General features: G+C 38.0%; 1 protein-coding gene across 1 annotated transcript in view; it reads right to left on the bottom strand.

Annotated features, from left to right (window-relative positions):
- Positions 1-16904, bottom strand: part of DTWD2 (DTW motif tRNA-uridine aminocarboxypropyltransferase 2) — a 75721-nt gene that overhangs the window by 34840 nt on the left and 23977 nt on the right. The window contains exon 3 of the mRNA XM_014257069.2: positions 1928-2022. Coding sequence (XP_014112544.1) covers positions 1928-2022 — 95 coding nt within the window. The remainder of the gene's footprint in view (positions 1-1927; positions 2023-16904) is intronic.

Here is a 16904-nt window from a genome sequence, read left to right on the forward strand (position 1 = left end):
ACACCACATCATTCCTCCATCTGCAGGCAGTGTATACACACAAGGTCAGTGACAGCACAGATTTTGAGTTATACTGGTTTATACCCTTCCAAACCACGCCCTTCTGGTGGCAGCAGCAAAGGACACAAATAGTATCAGACAACGTCAACAAAAAGCAAAGGCATGGCCTTAATGTGCTTCAAAACAATGATACTTCTAAAATGTATCAGCAAGCATTCTGTAACATTCAAGCATTCAAAATAGCAAAGACAGAAGTCTTGCCCCACAGGGGGCAAGGTTGATTAAGCTGCCCGTACAATAGGTACCAAACTGCTTATAGACAGCATAGCTTTTAAGAAATCCAGAACACAAACAAGTCCTGTATAGTTTAATATGTCATAAAATGTAAGATGAAGCACTGCAATTTGTGAGGCTTTAGAAGTCTCAGCAGCAGAGACTTTCACCCTAATAGAAGATCAGGGACCAGTACAGCCCTTCTCATTTACAGTAAACACTGAGATGTTTCTACAGGTCTAAAAAATGCCTGTTCCTTTGTTTTACAAGGAAGGAATATTGCTAAAACGCTGACAAAATGCATTTATAGCTAAGAAGAAAAAACATGTAGAAATAACACATTGCAAAGCTGGAACATAACTCTTCTCCAACACTCTTCCTTCCTCTTCCCAAGAAGGTGGGCTCAATGGCTGAGCACTTCCAATTTCTACAGTCTCACATCCACAGTACAAGACACACTGTAGATGCTCGAAGTGTTAAGTTTTAGCCCCACACCTGAGTAAGACAGATCACCAAAATTCATATTAACATAATGAAAATGTTCATTTCTATCACCACATCCAGCATGGTTCATAGCAAAAAAATCTAACAGAATCTGAAGCTGCAATATTCTACAACAGGTTTTGACCTAAAGAGGATCTTCCAGTTTAGAGAAATATATCTGGATGTTGAAGCAGCTTTAATACTGTAATCATCAATTCTAAAAGAATTCAAAAATTTACTAGGCACAGACTGTATTGACTGTTCTACCTGATGTGTATCAGCCTCATTTTCAGGGTTAACATGAAGGGAGTAAAATTTCCATGCAGCCTATAACCTTTAAGGTAATTATTAGAGATACTGTCACAGAAGACTGAAAGAAAAGCAATGTATTTTTAATGTTTTCTAGTTTGCAAGCCTCATTCTGTATTACCTTTCAACATTTTTGTACACTGAACTCTACAGAGAGTTTCCTCTACGGATTCGACTCAGTTTGATAATACAATTTCCTTCGTAAGTATTCACAATTTCTATTTGCTTTACTGAAAATGTATGTACTAAAACTTCATTGGCATTTGTACCAAGTCCTGGTTTCTAAGATTTAGCTTCATCTAATGAAGATTAAAGATGCTGTATGGGAAAGCAATATTTTCCAAGGTCTCAGAATATTAAAAAAAAAAAAAAAAATACAAAAATTTTTGAAAACTATACTTTCTTATGATTAATTTTAAGAGGAAGAAGAAAGTGATATATTTTTCTCAAATTTTAAGAGTTTCTCACCACAAGGCTGCTTTCTTAAATTCCCACACTTGAGTAAAAATTATTAGTTTTACTTCAGTGACACCAAATGGTTAGTCAGATAAAGTAAATCAAAAAAGAACAAAACAGAATAGCAAGATAGACCTAGTACTAGGAAAGAATTTCCATAACTGGAAACAGCTAAGAGTCTGAAAGTAGCCATCTGAACACTGCAAGAGCACAGAACTGAGAATATAACCTAAACAAACAGTATCAAGTGTTTCTGACTACCTCTGGAAATCAGAAGGTTATATCAAAGTGAGTGTACACATTTTAAATAAAAATTAAGAACACTGTTGGCTATTAAAAAAGACACTGAAAGATATATTCCTATAACGCACAGAGAACCAGAAAATGCACAAGCAATCCTGCTCACCTGCCTTCATTAAAACGTCGACCAACCAAAATTTTACATTTATCTGGAGGGAGACAAGCCGCTAGCAAAGGTACTGTTCTTAACACTCGACTTTCCTGTAAAAAAAGAAAAGTTACTTTTAAACAAATTCAAGAAAAGCTTCTATGAATTGTTAATGTTTTTATTTTCTATCAAATTCTGTTGACTACAAATAGAGAAAAAATTTTAGCAGGTAACAGGACAAAAAACCTTCAGGGGAAAAAAACAATCTTGATGATTCAAGTTGTATTGTTTTGATTGACAATACTGAATTTAGTCTCAACCAATCTATGATCATCATAATAAAAAATAGGCTATCAGTATAAAAAAGCGGTAACAAAGAAAATTTTCAGAGAAAAATCACAGAATAATAAACAGTGGGCAAAAGAATGCATTAGCATTAACGTAATAGTATTAGGATCATTAGAAAACTAGAGAAGGGCTCGATTTCTACAAATAGATGATTAAAAAGAGCGTGGGCTGCATGAGAACAGAGAGTGTGAAACACAAACATTCTGCTGTCATTTCATTTCAGAGTAATCAGACACCTGTATACTTCTTTGTGCCACAGATGAGGAAGGTGGCCACCACACCTGGGTGGGGAGCAGGGGGCTCTTCATTCTTCAAAGAGCATTAAAGAGAGCTGTGTTGAAGCAGGACTTCAGAAAATGGAGAAAGAAGGAAGTAATGACAGCTGAAACAAAACATCTACTCCTCAGAGCAATGTATTTCCGTGCTTCATTTAGCAGAGCTGGCAATGAACTTTTGTCTAGACAATAATTAGTACAATTTAAGCTTCAGTTTGTGGGATGTCAAATTTTGTTTTCCCATCAAGGAAGCAGCATGGTTTTATCTTGCACTTAATGATGACAGCAAGCCAGCACAAAAAATGGAAGTTTCAGTTTCTTTACTTCTCATAAGATGAGCAAAGGAAGGTTATTAGCTGAATCTAGCGGGAGGTAAGACACTACATGTCAAGTAAGCATCATGAAAACTCTAAACACAGTAAAATAAATGAGTTCTTACAATATTCTCAACCTGAATGCCTCATGATTCAGACAATGAACATCCAAACATCAGTCCCTAAACCACAGGATTAATTAATGAGATGCAGGGGTAAGGAGGAAGGGTTTGGTCTGCCTTTTGATTTAAGAGTCGTATCTGAACAATACAGTGTTTGTGAACTTGTGAGGCCCTGATTAACTCATTCTTGGTATATGTTACTTCCATAAATATCAATGTGCAGCTACCTGCACTCTCACATTGTCTTGCTCCCAAAGTACTATTAATTAGTACTATTAGTTTTCTGAACACTTATTACTGTTGCCTAAACTTTTTATTAATTTTGTTTTTTCTGAACCTTATCTCCTGATCCTCTGTAAATAAAACGTCATGGAGTTGAAGGAGCAGTTGTGCTGCTACATCCACCACCATTTTTCATGGCAGCAGCATGGTATCTTCAACAGACAGATGATGATCAAAGTAATTTGGGAGTGAAGTGCCAGCAATGGGAGGGAGAAATATCCTTCAAATTGCCATCAATTTCTTCTACCTCAGCAAATAAGCCATTGTCAGTGGTACAATATTGCTTGTCTTTATTTTATCATAATTAAATAACATTCCAATTCAGTAGTCAAATTCTTCATAAGAATTTAAGAAGTGGTAATAAAGGACCTGGAAGAAAATCAGCTATTTGTCTCTGATAAGCAAAACCAAAAGAGCTGTCATCAGTCAGGAGAGAGTTATTCAACTGCTCCCTCCAATGTCATATCCGTACTTGAAAATTATCTTTCATATCCAAAGAAATACATTCTCTTACCAACATAGAAAATGGAATTTTCCAATCTAAAAAAAAAATAAGCTACAGCATAAACTGCAAAGCTGAAAGGAATTGAGAACAGAATTTTGAAAAGTTCTAAGTCAAACTTAAGTTAAAAAGGTTTTATTTGTTTATAATTTTCCTCATTAAAACATTTATATTTATCCATTCTATAGGTAACATTATCATACCAGCAATTTTCGGTTTGAAAGCAAGGAGTTACTCTCCTTTGTTCTTCTCAGTGTCCTAACAGTCATTTGTATTTCTTTGTTTATTCATTACTTGAACACTGAAGTACATAGCTAGAAATAGGACTAAAGGACTTACATGGTGGGCTGACCCTGGTTTGCTTCCTGGCACCCACCAGCCACTCTCCATTCTCAGTGGAACAGGGTGGGGAAATAAATGTAAATGAACTTGTGGGTTGAAAAGGCCATGGGCAGAAGCAAAGGAAAATAAATATATTTTAATTCTCCATTTCCTATTAACAGGCAAAGTGCAGCCACTTCATGAGAAATGGGGCCTCAGCACATGTAGCAGTTCCTACACAAGCCTCAGAGAGAGATGCCACCCACCTCCCCCAGCTCTTACTGTATTGTCATATGGTATGGAATATCCCCCTGGGTCATCCAGACTCAGCTAGTCTGGCTAAATTCCCTCCAATCTCTTGCCCATCCCCAGGCTTCTGGCGTTTCAAGGCAGTCTTGGAGGCACAGCTCTGCTGCTGTGTGAGCACTGCTCAGCAGTAGTCCAAACACTGGAGGCACAGATCTCTGAGAGCTGCAGCGTGAAAACCTAACTTCCTGCCAGACTCAAGGCAATTTACTTTTCCATTGTGTTTTTCTGTTTTCTGGCAGTTTATGGTAATTTTGGTTACCAAAGCATTATCCATCTACAATGAAATAACAGGTCAAACAAATAAAAATATTTATTAAAGCCAGCGAGTATATATTTCTTTCATGTTTGCCTATGAATTTTTAGGGCAAGCAGAAAGAATTTCCCCCTCACGTTTCTTACTGTTCACTAAGAAGTACTATATGGAATAGGTATTATAATGAGCAACTCAAAGCAAATTACTTGCATTAGATCAATATACAGAATCATTAAATACACACAGTCCTCTTTTGCTAAATTTTCTTCTCAGATGGTTAACACAGAAAATTCAGAAAGAAAGGCAGGGAACAAGAAAGTTTAACACATACCCTCTGCTACGCTTTGGGGCTCTGAGTTACACACATCACTCAGGTTTTGAAAAGTACATAATGGCCTACATCCTACTTGCAATCACTTCAAGAATAATCAAAGGCAAAGAAAACAAAAACCTAGCTATGCCACTGACCTATGGATCATAACAGCAGGAATGAAAAAGGAAAAATGACAAAATTATTTTATTTACTTATATATATATTTACCTATATGAAAAGAAGAAAAATTAATCAGACTGAGCAAATAACTTCATCACCTTTGCACTAATCCTGATGCTGGGTTTCTATATTTTTAGCTTTTCAATTATTCTCATGATGAGCAATGGTATAATAACACCAATCAGAAAACAAGTATTTACACCCTGACATGGAATGCTGTATTATCCTTGGATTCCTTCAAAAATAAAAATTTAAGTAATTCATGCAGCTATTAAACAAAATGGAAGTTTGACAGCACTATTTCTCACATCTGATCCGCTGTTCTGCAGTAAGTGATTCCTCTCCCCTTCACAATACCTGATACGTGCACAGGTATATCTGGCAGCTTGGCCTCTGGATAGTGTGAATGTGAAGACATTAGTCACATTAATCAGAGTGCAGGAAATGTTTCTCCTGACCTTCTACATTACTATCTTGCCTCAAGAGCACCATTTGACTATAGTAAGAAGGCTTACTTCAGTGCTCTGCAGACTTCCAAAGACAATAATGAAGCACATGGGGGATGACAGTTAGCACTGATGTGCAGCAGGGGAAACACATTCTCTACATGGTTAGTTTAAAAGGATATTTTTGAAATGTACTGTTAGAGCGTATCTGTAATGCAATGATCAGACACAGTCCAGAAGGTTCATCTGCCTTCAAGACTGATTAGGTTTTTAATATGAACAGCTAGAAGCAAAAGGAATTTACCTTTTGTCACCTATGCCTCTGCAGTTATGCAAAAGAACCACCTGTGACCATCTAAGATAAGATCATTGTATGGTGTTCTTAGCTTCTCACCATTTAATAGGACTCATCTCTGTTAAGCCAAGGGCCCTCATATGGTTGGATAGTTATCATAGTGGTCTTCCAATGGTAGTTTATTGTATGAATTATCATTATGAAATACAGAGTAATGGAAAAATTTGCATCCCATTTTGACAGACAGCTGTTGTGATCGCTAAATAATAAAAAATTGTAGATAGCCTTCCAGACAGACACAGGAGTGGTGTATTAAATCTAGAAACATCTGCAAACTTTTTCTAATACCCTCCACCATGAAACAGGAAATTCAATGTTATCTATAAAACCTTAGATTGGCTTTTGCATGTGGAATTGTTTGTTGTTGTTGTTTAGAAGTTGTTCATTGCAGAATTGTACTGGTTGTGTTTTTTGTGTGTTCCAGTTGAATGTTTAACTGTAATAAGCATTATCCCTATTTTTGTAGACCCTTACTCATTTGTTTGTTGCTATTGATGCATTGTTTGTAAGTTTAATAATCCCTTTTAAGTTAGTTACTTTCAAGGTTTTCAAAGCAAACCCCCTCACCAGCAGCATCTTACAAAGAATTTTAACCTGCCCCAGAAGACTTGTAACTTGACACCACGGCAACGGTGAATACTAATGAGGAACTTTCCCTCCAAAACCTCAGTTACCCCAACAACAGCAAACTGTTGGAGGAGAAGATGTTACCGGCACCAATCAGCTATAGGGGTGGGACTGCCAGCAACAAGCTGAGGGGACAGAGATTATAAAAGGACCTGTGAAGTTCGAAGAAGTGCCCTTTAACTGTGGATTAGCTGCAGCTGAGGACCCGACACTGCAGACTTCGGTCTACATCTCTTTTAGAGACTTCTTATATAAATTTGAGTGCAGATTAGCTGCATTCACTGCAGTGCCGCTGAGTTCTTGCTTTGGGACCAAAAACGCCGGTTCGGCCAGAGGATTCCTCAATCCTCAGACCCGGGACTTTTTTTAATTTCTTTTCTTTTTTCTCCCTCACCCATTATCCCTTTCTCCCCTTGTTCTTTTCCCTTAATAAACACCCTAGTTTATTTGAACCCCCAAAGTTGTGTCTTTTTCCTCACAACTTTTTGGTGCGTTGGCCGGGAAATCCTTTTGGCCATTCTACCTTTTTCTTTTTGGTTTTGGAATTTTGGGCCATAATCGGATTACACTGAGGAAGAGAGGACCTTCCCCAACGCAGGAACTCAGGTAAGTGAGACCGAATCCCTTATATAAGGGACCTTAAGTTAGGGAAAACCCTTTTTAAAGGGCTACTTCCTTTTGGTTAAGTTTTAAAGGGTGAACTCCCAGTGGGACCTGTGTGCAGAGTGTGAGTGTGAGGGGTGGCCAACCTCAGTGTGAGTGAGGAGCGAGTGACAGGTTCATGAAGTGGAGAGTGCAGTGAGAGATCCATTCCTCCCCATGGGGCTCTGAGAGGGAGAGGGGATCAAAGGCTGTCACTCTTCAACGGGAGGAGGGACCATTTTGAGGGGGGCGGTGTGAGCCCTATTTTAAGGTTATGATTGTGCCCCGAAATGTGCGAAGTCTAGAACTTGCTCACTACTATTAGAGTATTGCGGATATTATATATTATATTATAAATATTATTGTGGAGTATTAGATTTTATTTATTTATATTATTTACTTGAACCATTTATTTAATTATTTAAAGTATATTTTATTTAGACAGTTGTTAATTACTGGTGGGCAGTGCCACTATTGTAAGTAACTTGAAAGTTGTATATGTGTGATCTATTTTTAATTGGACTTTTATGGTCAGTGTTAGCCAGTACCTTTATTCTTTCAGTTGCTACAAATAGTATCATTTATTGGACTATTGTATTATTGTGCGCTGTTCTTTTTAATACTAAAATACCAATTTTGTATTTTGTAATATTATTGATTATTTTTCTTTTAATATTTATATTTTAATCATTTGGAGTGTCCAGTATCTTAGGTGGGCAGAGCCACCATTTTAAATCAGTACGCACGGGAGACTTATTTTGTTTATTGTAGTGGGTGTGGCCACTATTTTCCTTTGAATTGTCAGCTGTTTCTCTAGAGGGTTATATTGGTTTCTCCCAGCTTCTGTGAAGAGGGGACCATATTTCCTCTCACAAGAAGTCAGCTGTTCTGAGTTTTTGTTATTCCCACAGTACTCCATATTGATTCCCAAAGTTTAATATTTCTCACTATTGTTATATACAGCTTTTCTATTTAGTTTATTATATATATACTTAAGTTAATTCAATATTTCTTGATAAATATATATTTAATTCTTTTGTTCCTCTTAATATCAAAATGGGACAAAAGAATAGTAAGAACAAGCAGTTACAAAAATACAATATCTTCCCTGAGAGTCCCCTGGGAATCATGTTAAAGCAATGGGAGGAACACCAACTTACTAAAGATAAAGATCCACAGCTTATGATTGAATATTGCATGTTTAAATGGCCAAAGAAAAAATTGAAACAGGGAGGTCTTCGTTGGCAGAAACATGGCTCTACCGAGATGTGGATTTGTAAAGAACTTTACAATTATATTCTAAATAAATCAAATGTAAATTCAATTGAATTACAATATGCAGAAATTTGGTATAAATATTGGAATGTAGACAAAGAAAAAGAGACAGATAAAACAAACCAAATCCTCCCTGTAATGACCAATGATAAAGACACTAAAAAGAAATTCAACCAACCTAAGTGGGACCCATTAAATTTCCTCCCTCCTACTGCACCTTCTAATGAATCAGCTGCAATTGCAGCTGAGTCATTAGAAGCTTCAACCACTCATCCAACCAGGAGGACTGTAGAAATTGAAAATGAAAGTAAGATAGTAGAAGGGACCTGTGATCTACCATCCTTCTCCAACCAAAGTAAAAATGCAACTGTATCAGAAATTCCTTCCAGTCAGGAAGGACCAGCCTTCTTCACTCGAAGAAAAACTCTTACAACACAGGAATGTTCCACCTGTTTTGGTAGTAGAGCTGAACCGAAGATGCTACCCCTCAGGGAAGTTCCAATGGGGGGAGTGCAAGGTGGAATAGGGTATGTGAATGTACCTCTCACCTCTTCAGAAGTAAGGGATTTTAAAAAGGAAATGAAGGTGCTATTAAGTGATCCAGTGGGTCTATCAGAACAATTCGACCAGTTCTTAGGCCCTAATATTTACACTTGGAAGGAATTAAATTCAATCATGCAAACCCTTTTCTCTCCAGAGGAGAGAAAAATGATTCGGACTGCAGGAATTAATATATGGGATAGAGAAAATAATGTAGGACCAATTGGAGAGAACAAATTACCATTAATAGATCCAGATTGGGACCCAAATTCAGATCAAGGAAGGAGAAGCATGGCAGATTACAGAACCTTAATTGTAAGAGGAATAAAAGAAGCAGTCCCCAGAGTTAATAATATGAGAAAAGCCTTTTGTGGTGAACAAGAAAAAGATGAAAGCCCAAGTGCTTGGATGACTCGCTTGAGGAATAACATCCAATTGTATTCAGAAATAGATCTAAACAGTGAAGGGGGAAAGACAATGCTAAAAGTCCACTTTGTGTTGCATTCCTGGCCTGACATAAAACGAAAATTAGAGAAATTAGATCGATGGCCAGAGAAAGATTTAGATGAGTTACTGGCTGAAGCACAGAAAGTTTATGTCCGGCGAGATGAAGAGAAAATGAAAGCTAAAGCTAAGATTATGGCTGCTGTCCAAACTCCTAAACAAACTAAGCAGGATGGAGAGAATATTCAATTAAAGAAACCCATTTGTTTTTATTGTAAGAAAGAAGGTCATACACAATCCCGCTGTTTCAAGAAATTGAAAGACCTAGAGATTCTCCAAGTGGAGAATCAACCCTTGGAAGACTGAAGAGGTCAGGGGCTCTTCCTCTTGGGGCACAAGAATCATCTCCAAGAGCCCTTGATAAAATTAAGAATAGGACCCCAAGAGCAATTGATGGAATTTTTAGTGGACACAGGAGCAGAGAGAACTTGTGTGGTTGAGAAACCAAATGGATGTACAATAAGCAAAGACACTTTAAATATTTGTGGTGCTAAAGGAGAATCCTTCCCTGTTCCCATCATTAAGAATGTTACTATAAAAGGCAACGGATTAACCAGAGAAGGAGATCTGCTCTTTTTACCTCAAGCAGGTAACAACTTACTTGGCCGGGATCTCCAGATACCTTTGAAAGTTGGAGTGGTTCCCCAAGCGGGACAGATGAAAGTCAAATTGTTTACTTTATCCACACAAGATGAAGAACTGATCAATCCTATAGTGTGGGCCCGACCAGGTAACAGAGGTAAAATGGATATTACACCCATTGTAATTAATCTCCTTCCAGACATTAAACCAGTAAAAGTACCCCAGTATCCTCTTTCCAAGACCAAAAGATATGGGCTAAAACCCATCATAATTGAACTATTGCATGATAATATATTAGAACCATGCACTTCCGCATACAATACCCCCATTCTAGCCATCAAAAAGCCTGACAATACCTACAGGCTAGTTCAAGATTTACGTGAAGTAAATAAAAGAGTGCAAGCTGCATACCCATTAGTTCAAAACCCTTACACTTTGTTGAGTAAGTTACCCCCTTCGCACTCTTGGTTCTCAGTAATTGATCTGAAAGATGCATTTTGGTCATGCCCTTTAGATTCTCGTTACAGACACCTGTTTGCCTTCACCTGGGAAGATCCAGACACAGGGAGGAAACAGCAGCTCACCTGGACCCGGCTACCCCAAGGGTATACGGAATCTCCCACACTCTTCGGTCAAGCCTTGGAGAGCCTGTTAAGTTCCTTTTCTCCACCTTCAGGAATACAGGTAACACAGTATGTAGATGACTTGCTACTCTCTGGAGAGCAAGAGTCCACTGTGAAATTGAGCACTATTCAATTACTGAATTTTCTAGGAAGGAATGGACTAAGAGTGTCCAAATCTAAACTTCAATTTGTTCAACAAGAAGTAAAATATTTAGGACACATAATTAGTCACGGTACCAGAAAATTGAGTACCGAAAGGATAGAAGGAATTCTAAATTTACAACCTCCACAAACAAAGAGGGAGGTCAGACAATTATTAGGCTTAATTGGATATTGTAGATTATGGATTGAGGAATATACCCAAAGTGTCAAATTTTTATATGAAAAGTTAACTGAATCAGAACCTATTAGTTGGACTCAAAAAGATAATAAAAATTTAGAGAATTTGAAGCAAAAATTGATTCGAGCCCCAGTTTTATCCCTTCCTTCTCTAGAAAAGGATTTTCACCTGTATGTTAATGTGGAGAAAGGAATTGCCTACGGAGTCTTGGCCCAAGAGTGTGCGGGAATCCGTAAACCGGTAGCCTACTTGTCCAAATTAATGGACCCTGTGTCCCGAGGATGGCCAACATGCATTCAGTCAATTGCTGCAGCAGCCATCCTGGTAACAGAGAGCCAAAAACTTACTTTTGGGGGAAATCTGATAGTATACACTCCACATTCCATCCAGACTATTCTTAAACAATGAGCAGCCGAATGGCTAACAGACTCCCGTATCATACAATATGAGAGCACACTCATTCATACCACCAATGTGACCTTGAAAACAACCACACATACCAATCCTGCACAGTTTTTATATGGAACTCCCCAAAAACAGGATCTCATGCACAATTGTATAGATATTATAAATTTACAAACAAAAATTCGAGAAGATCTCCTGGAGAGTCCATTAGATAAAGGAGAAATCCTGTTTATCGATGGATCATCCAGAGTAGTAAATGGAAAGAGGTGCTCTGGCTACTCCATAATAAATGGAAAACAGCTATGTGTGTTAGAAAAAGGAAAATTACCACCTTCCTGGTCTGCCCAGGTATGCGAGTTATATGCCTTAGAAAAGGCATTGCGCAGACTGGACGGAGCTACTGGGACCATTTATACAGATTCTAAATATGCATATGGAGTAGCCCACACGTTTGGGAAAATTTGGGCTGAAAGAGGGTTTTTGACATCAAAAGGCAAAGACATTCTACACAAAGAACTCATATTAAAAATTCTAGAAGCACTTAAGTTACCTGAAGAAATTGCAATAGTGCATGTTCCAGGTCATCAAAGAGGGAATTCTAAAGAAGCCAGAGGAAACATCCTGGCAGACCACGCTGCGAAAGAGGCTGCTCTTGAAGGAGAAGTGGAAGTATACAGTTTCCATCAAAAAGATACATCTAAGAGCATACCAAACACCCTTCCTATCCCTATTTTTAAAGACAGTGAAAAACAAAAGCTCTTATCCCTGGGTGGGAAAGAAGATCCAGAGGGACGGTGGCATCTCCCTGATGGCCGCCAGATGTTAAATAAAGAACTTACTCGAGAAATACTATGGAATCTCCACCAATCCACACATTGGGGATCTAAAGCTTTGGCAGACCACTTTCTTCGAACTTTTGGATGTCAGGGAATCTATGAATTAGCTAACCAAGTCACCAAAGGTTGTATAACATGCCAAAAAGTCAATAGGAAATTAATGAGGAAAACGAGACCTGGGGGAATCGAAATTGCAGTTAGACCCTTCCAATGTATTCAAATTGATTTCACAGAAATGCCCCAGGTCCAAAGATGGAAGTATTTATTAGTAATTGTAGATCACCTTACCCACTGGGTTGAAGCATTTCCAACTGTCAATGCTACTGCTCAAACAGTGAGTAAGGTAATCCTAGAACAGATAGTCCCAAGATATGGAATTATAAATAAAATTGATTCTGATCGAGGTACCCATTTTACATCATTAGTATTGCAGCAATTGGCTCAGCAATTAGGAATAACTTGGAAATTACATACACCCTGGCATCCTCAAAGTTCGGGGAGGGTAGAGCGCATGAACCAGACCATCAAAACAACATTAACCAAATTAATGTTAGAGACTAAGTGGACTTGGACAAAGTGCTTACCTCTTGCCCTTCTTAGAATCCGAACCTAACCCAGAGCAGACTTAGGCTGCTCGCCTTATGAAATGTTATATGGATTACCCTACTTAATCACCCCAAATGAAGTCACTGCTAAAGAATGTGGGAATGTGAACGTGCAAAAATATGTTCAGGTGATTGCCCAGAATCTAAAAGACTTAAGGGAAAGAGGTCTCTTATCCCAGAATCCTCCTTTAGACTTCAGTCTACATAACATCTCCCCCGGAGACTGGGTACTTATCAAAACATGGAAAGAAAAGTCCTTAACTCCATTATGGGAAGGTCCATTCCAAGTTCAGTTGACTACAGAGACAGCCATCCGGACGCAAGAGAAAGGTTGGACCCACGCCAAACGAGTGAAAGGTCCAGTAACACCACCGCAGGATGATGAAAAACCACCATGAACCACTCTCTTCAATAAGGCTCCTCTATTAACCTTTTGTTATCCTTGTAGTTATCGTATCAATTGTCATTCTCTTATTGTTTTGTAAGAGTATCTAACAGTTGTTGTACTTATTATTTAAAGAGTTATTAAAAATTCCAGAATTTAATTTCTCTATCAGTAAAAGTATCATTTCCCAGTGTAACAAACTTTCCTCTCCAGTAACTGTCTCTTTTCTAAATTCATCTAAGGAAAACAATATTAATAAAACCAAGGCCAGCTTCAGGTGGGACTTTCCTGCGTCTAAGTACACTCCCATAACCACCGTGGGGTCTGAACCCAGAAGAAGGACCAGAGAACCTGTGAAGTCCATCAAAGATTACCACGGCACTTCGACCTTCCCGTGGACCCCTGAGCAAGGGAAGAGTAAGTGCGCCCTATTCCTCATACTCTTCCTCTGGATCCTGTGGTTCCCCCTTGTCAGAGCCAGCGTAAAATGCTATCCGTGCTATCATACAGTGTACCTGACAAAAGGAAACTCCTACTTTATTAAGCACTCATTCCGGGCACATACTTATGTAAATCCCTCTTGTTATAATATAACAGCACTGAGTACGTGCTCAGAATCAGGCAAAAAATACTGGATTGGCAGAAATATTGGAAATTCGAAACAGAAAAGAAATGGAGAATGCCCTGATCAAGAAAATTGGCTATGTTTCAATTTTAATTATATAACCAAAAAGGAAGATTTGTTGAAAAGAAGAACTTATGAACTTGATTTGATCCAAGAAGTTGTGATAACTGAAAAGGAAAACCAAAAGGAAGACAACCCATTAGTTACTGATAAAAATTTATTTATTGATTTAGCAGAACGAATTAGCAGAAATCTAAATATAACAAATTGTTGGGTTTGTGGAGGGACTTTAACATCAGAAACCTGGCCTTGGCGAGGGATCACTATTGGACCCCTCGAACTACTTAAACTAAACAATCCTCCCTCCCAAACTCCTAGAGATCAAGAGGATTGGCTATTGAAAGACACTGTTCTTGGAGAAGAATGTATTTGGAGAAAAGGAAAAAGATACACTGAGGAAGATGGAGAAGCTATTACCAAAATCACCCAAAACATCAGAAAGCTTACGCATGTCCCGGTTCAAAAATGGTATCCACTCACCACATCTGAATGGTGGAAAAATATGTTCTCTGGAGAGTGGTGGAAGAAAGCCTTAATTATTTTTGGAATATCCCTAGTTAGTCTCTTGTTTCTCCCCTGCTTAATCCCATGTTTTACTCGTTTAATTATCTCAGTTGTACAAAGTATACCCACTATTCAAAATCTTCAAATAAATCAACCATCTACCCAGACTGCCCAGAAAATTATGAATCTCCACCAATTAAAAAGGAAAGAAAGAAAGAATATAAAGGTTCAGCAAGTTTACACCAAATTTAAACAATTGAATACCAACAAAGAAGAGTTATCTACATTTACCTGAATGCAAAAGCCAATGATTGAAATAAGACAAAAAGGGGGGAATTGTTATCTATAAAACCTTAGATTGGCTTTTGCATGTGGAATTGTTTGTTGTTGTTGTTTAGAAGTTGTTCATTGCAGAATTGTACTGGTTGTGTTTTTTGTGTGTTCCAGTTGAATGTTTAACTGTAATAAGCATTATCCCTATTTTTGTAGACCCTTACTCATTTGTTTGTTGCTATTGATGCATTGTTTGTAAGTTTAATAATCCCTTTTAAGTTAGTTACTTTCAAGGTTTTCAAAGCAAACCCCCTCACCAGCAGCATCTTACAAAGAATTTTAACCTGCCCCAGAAGACTTGTAACTTGACACCACGGCAACGGTGAATACTAATGAGGAACTTTCCCTCCAAAACCTCAGTTACCCCAACAACAGCAAACTGTTGGAGGAGAAGATGTTACCGGCACCAATCAGCTATAGGGGTGGGACTGCCAGCAACAAGCTGAGGGGACAGAGATTATAAAAGGACCTGTGAAGTTCGAAGAAGTGCCCTTTAACTGTGGATTAGCTGCAGCTGAGGACCCGACACTGCAGACTTCGGTCTACATCTCTTTTAGAGACTTCTTATATAAATTTGAGTGCAGATTAGCTGCATTCACTGCAGTGCCGCTGAGTTCTTGCTTTGGGACCAAAAACGCCGGTTCGGCCAGAGGATTCCTCAATCCTCAGACCCGGGACTTTTTTTAATTTCTTTTCTTTTTTCTCCCTCACCCATTATCCCTTTCTCCCCTTGTTCTTTTCCCTTAATAAACACCCTAGTTTATTTGAACCCCCAAAGTTGTGTCTTTTTCCTCACATTCAACACAATCGAAATGCCAATTCAATCTCTCTGGTACATTTTTAAACCTCTTTTTCACAGAAAGTGACTTCAGCATATGTTTAGGTTCTTTTGAAATAAGAACTAACATGGAAGAGTATTCCTATTATACACAGTCCGTTAAAAATCAGTTTTCCCATTTAGGCCCCAAATATGTCATGGCTTCTGTTTTATTTCCTGGCAATATAAATTTATTTTTTTTAATTGTATTTTTTTGTATTCAGCAATTCCTTCAGGAAATGACTCTTTGTATGTTGACTGAGAAACTGCGTAATGTCAAGCAAACAGAGGAACATGAGAGTACAGTTTTCTGAATTCCACAGTCTATAATTTGTAGACCCACCATCTACCCAGATCTGTCTAACTGTGGTACAATTTTCAAACACCTTAAACACCTTATGGTCCACCTCCATAGGCCACTGTCAACCAAAGAGAAAAACATCAATATATGTTCTCTTATTGGTAAACCAAAACATATTGTTCTGAAGCTGAACTGTAGTTTTTCATTGGGGAAATAGCTATGGTCATTACTAAGATGAATAGCTTAATTCATATTTTTAACAGAACATTAACATCAATTAAAGATCACTGCTTTAATCAAAATACATTTCTCTATGGATCAAGTCTAAGCATGTCTGTGAGACATTGTGTTCATAGAATTACAGAATCACAGAATATACTGAGTTGGAAGGGACCTATAAGGATCTTAGAGTCCAACTCCTGGCCTTGCACAGGATACCCCACAAATCACACTCTTTGTCTTTATTTAATGTTATTAAATAATGTTATTTCATTCTTACAATTTATACAAAAGCAAGTAGATTTCAATTCTAGTAGCACTATAGAGTTGAGACACCTTACATACATGAAATTACAGAAATAAGGTGTGATTTCAGAAGATACAATAATTCAGAAAAATTGAACAATAAATATAGCAACTCAGATGAACTGGCATTCAGTCACAAAGTTTAAAAGGAAAAATCATTACTCCACCGGTTTTGGCTGGGATATAATTAATTTTTCCCAGTAGCTGATAAAATGCTGTGCTTTGCATCCAGGATGAGAATAATGTTGATAGCAACAATGAAAACATCAGTGTGTTAAGTAGCATTTACCCTAAGCCAAGGACTTCTCAAGTGTCTCACGCTCAACCAGGGAGGAGCTGCTCAAGAAATCTTGAGGGAGCATGTCCAGGTCAGACAACTCCAACTGGCTAAACGTGGATATTTCACACCATAGAATACCATGCCCAGTATTTAAACTGGGTATGTT

The sequence above is a fragment of the Pseudopodoces humilis genome, chromosome 4 (genome assembly GCF_049639895.1).
Source record: "Pseudopodoces humilis isolate 2021_Gansu_Grassland_sample_001 chromosome 4, ASM4963989v1, whole genome shotgun sequence".
Classification (NCBI taxonomy): Eukaryota; Metazoa; Chordata; class Aves; order Passeriformes; family Paridae; genus Pseudopodoces; species Pseudopodoces humilis.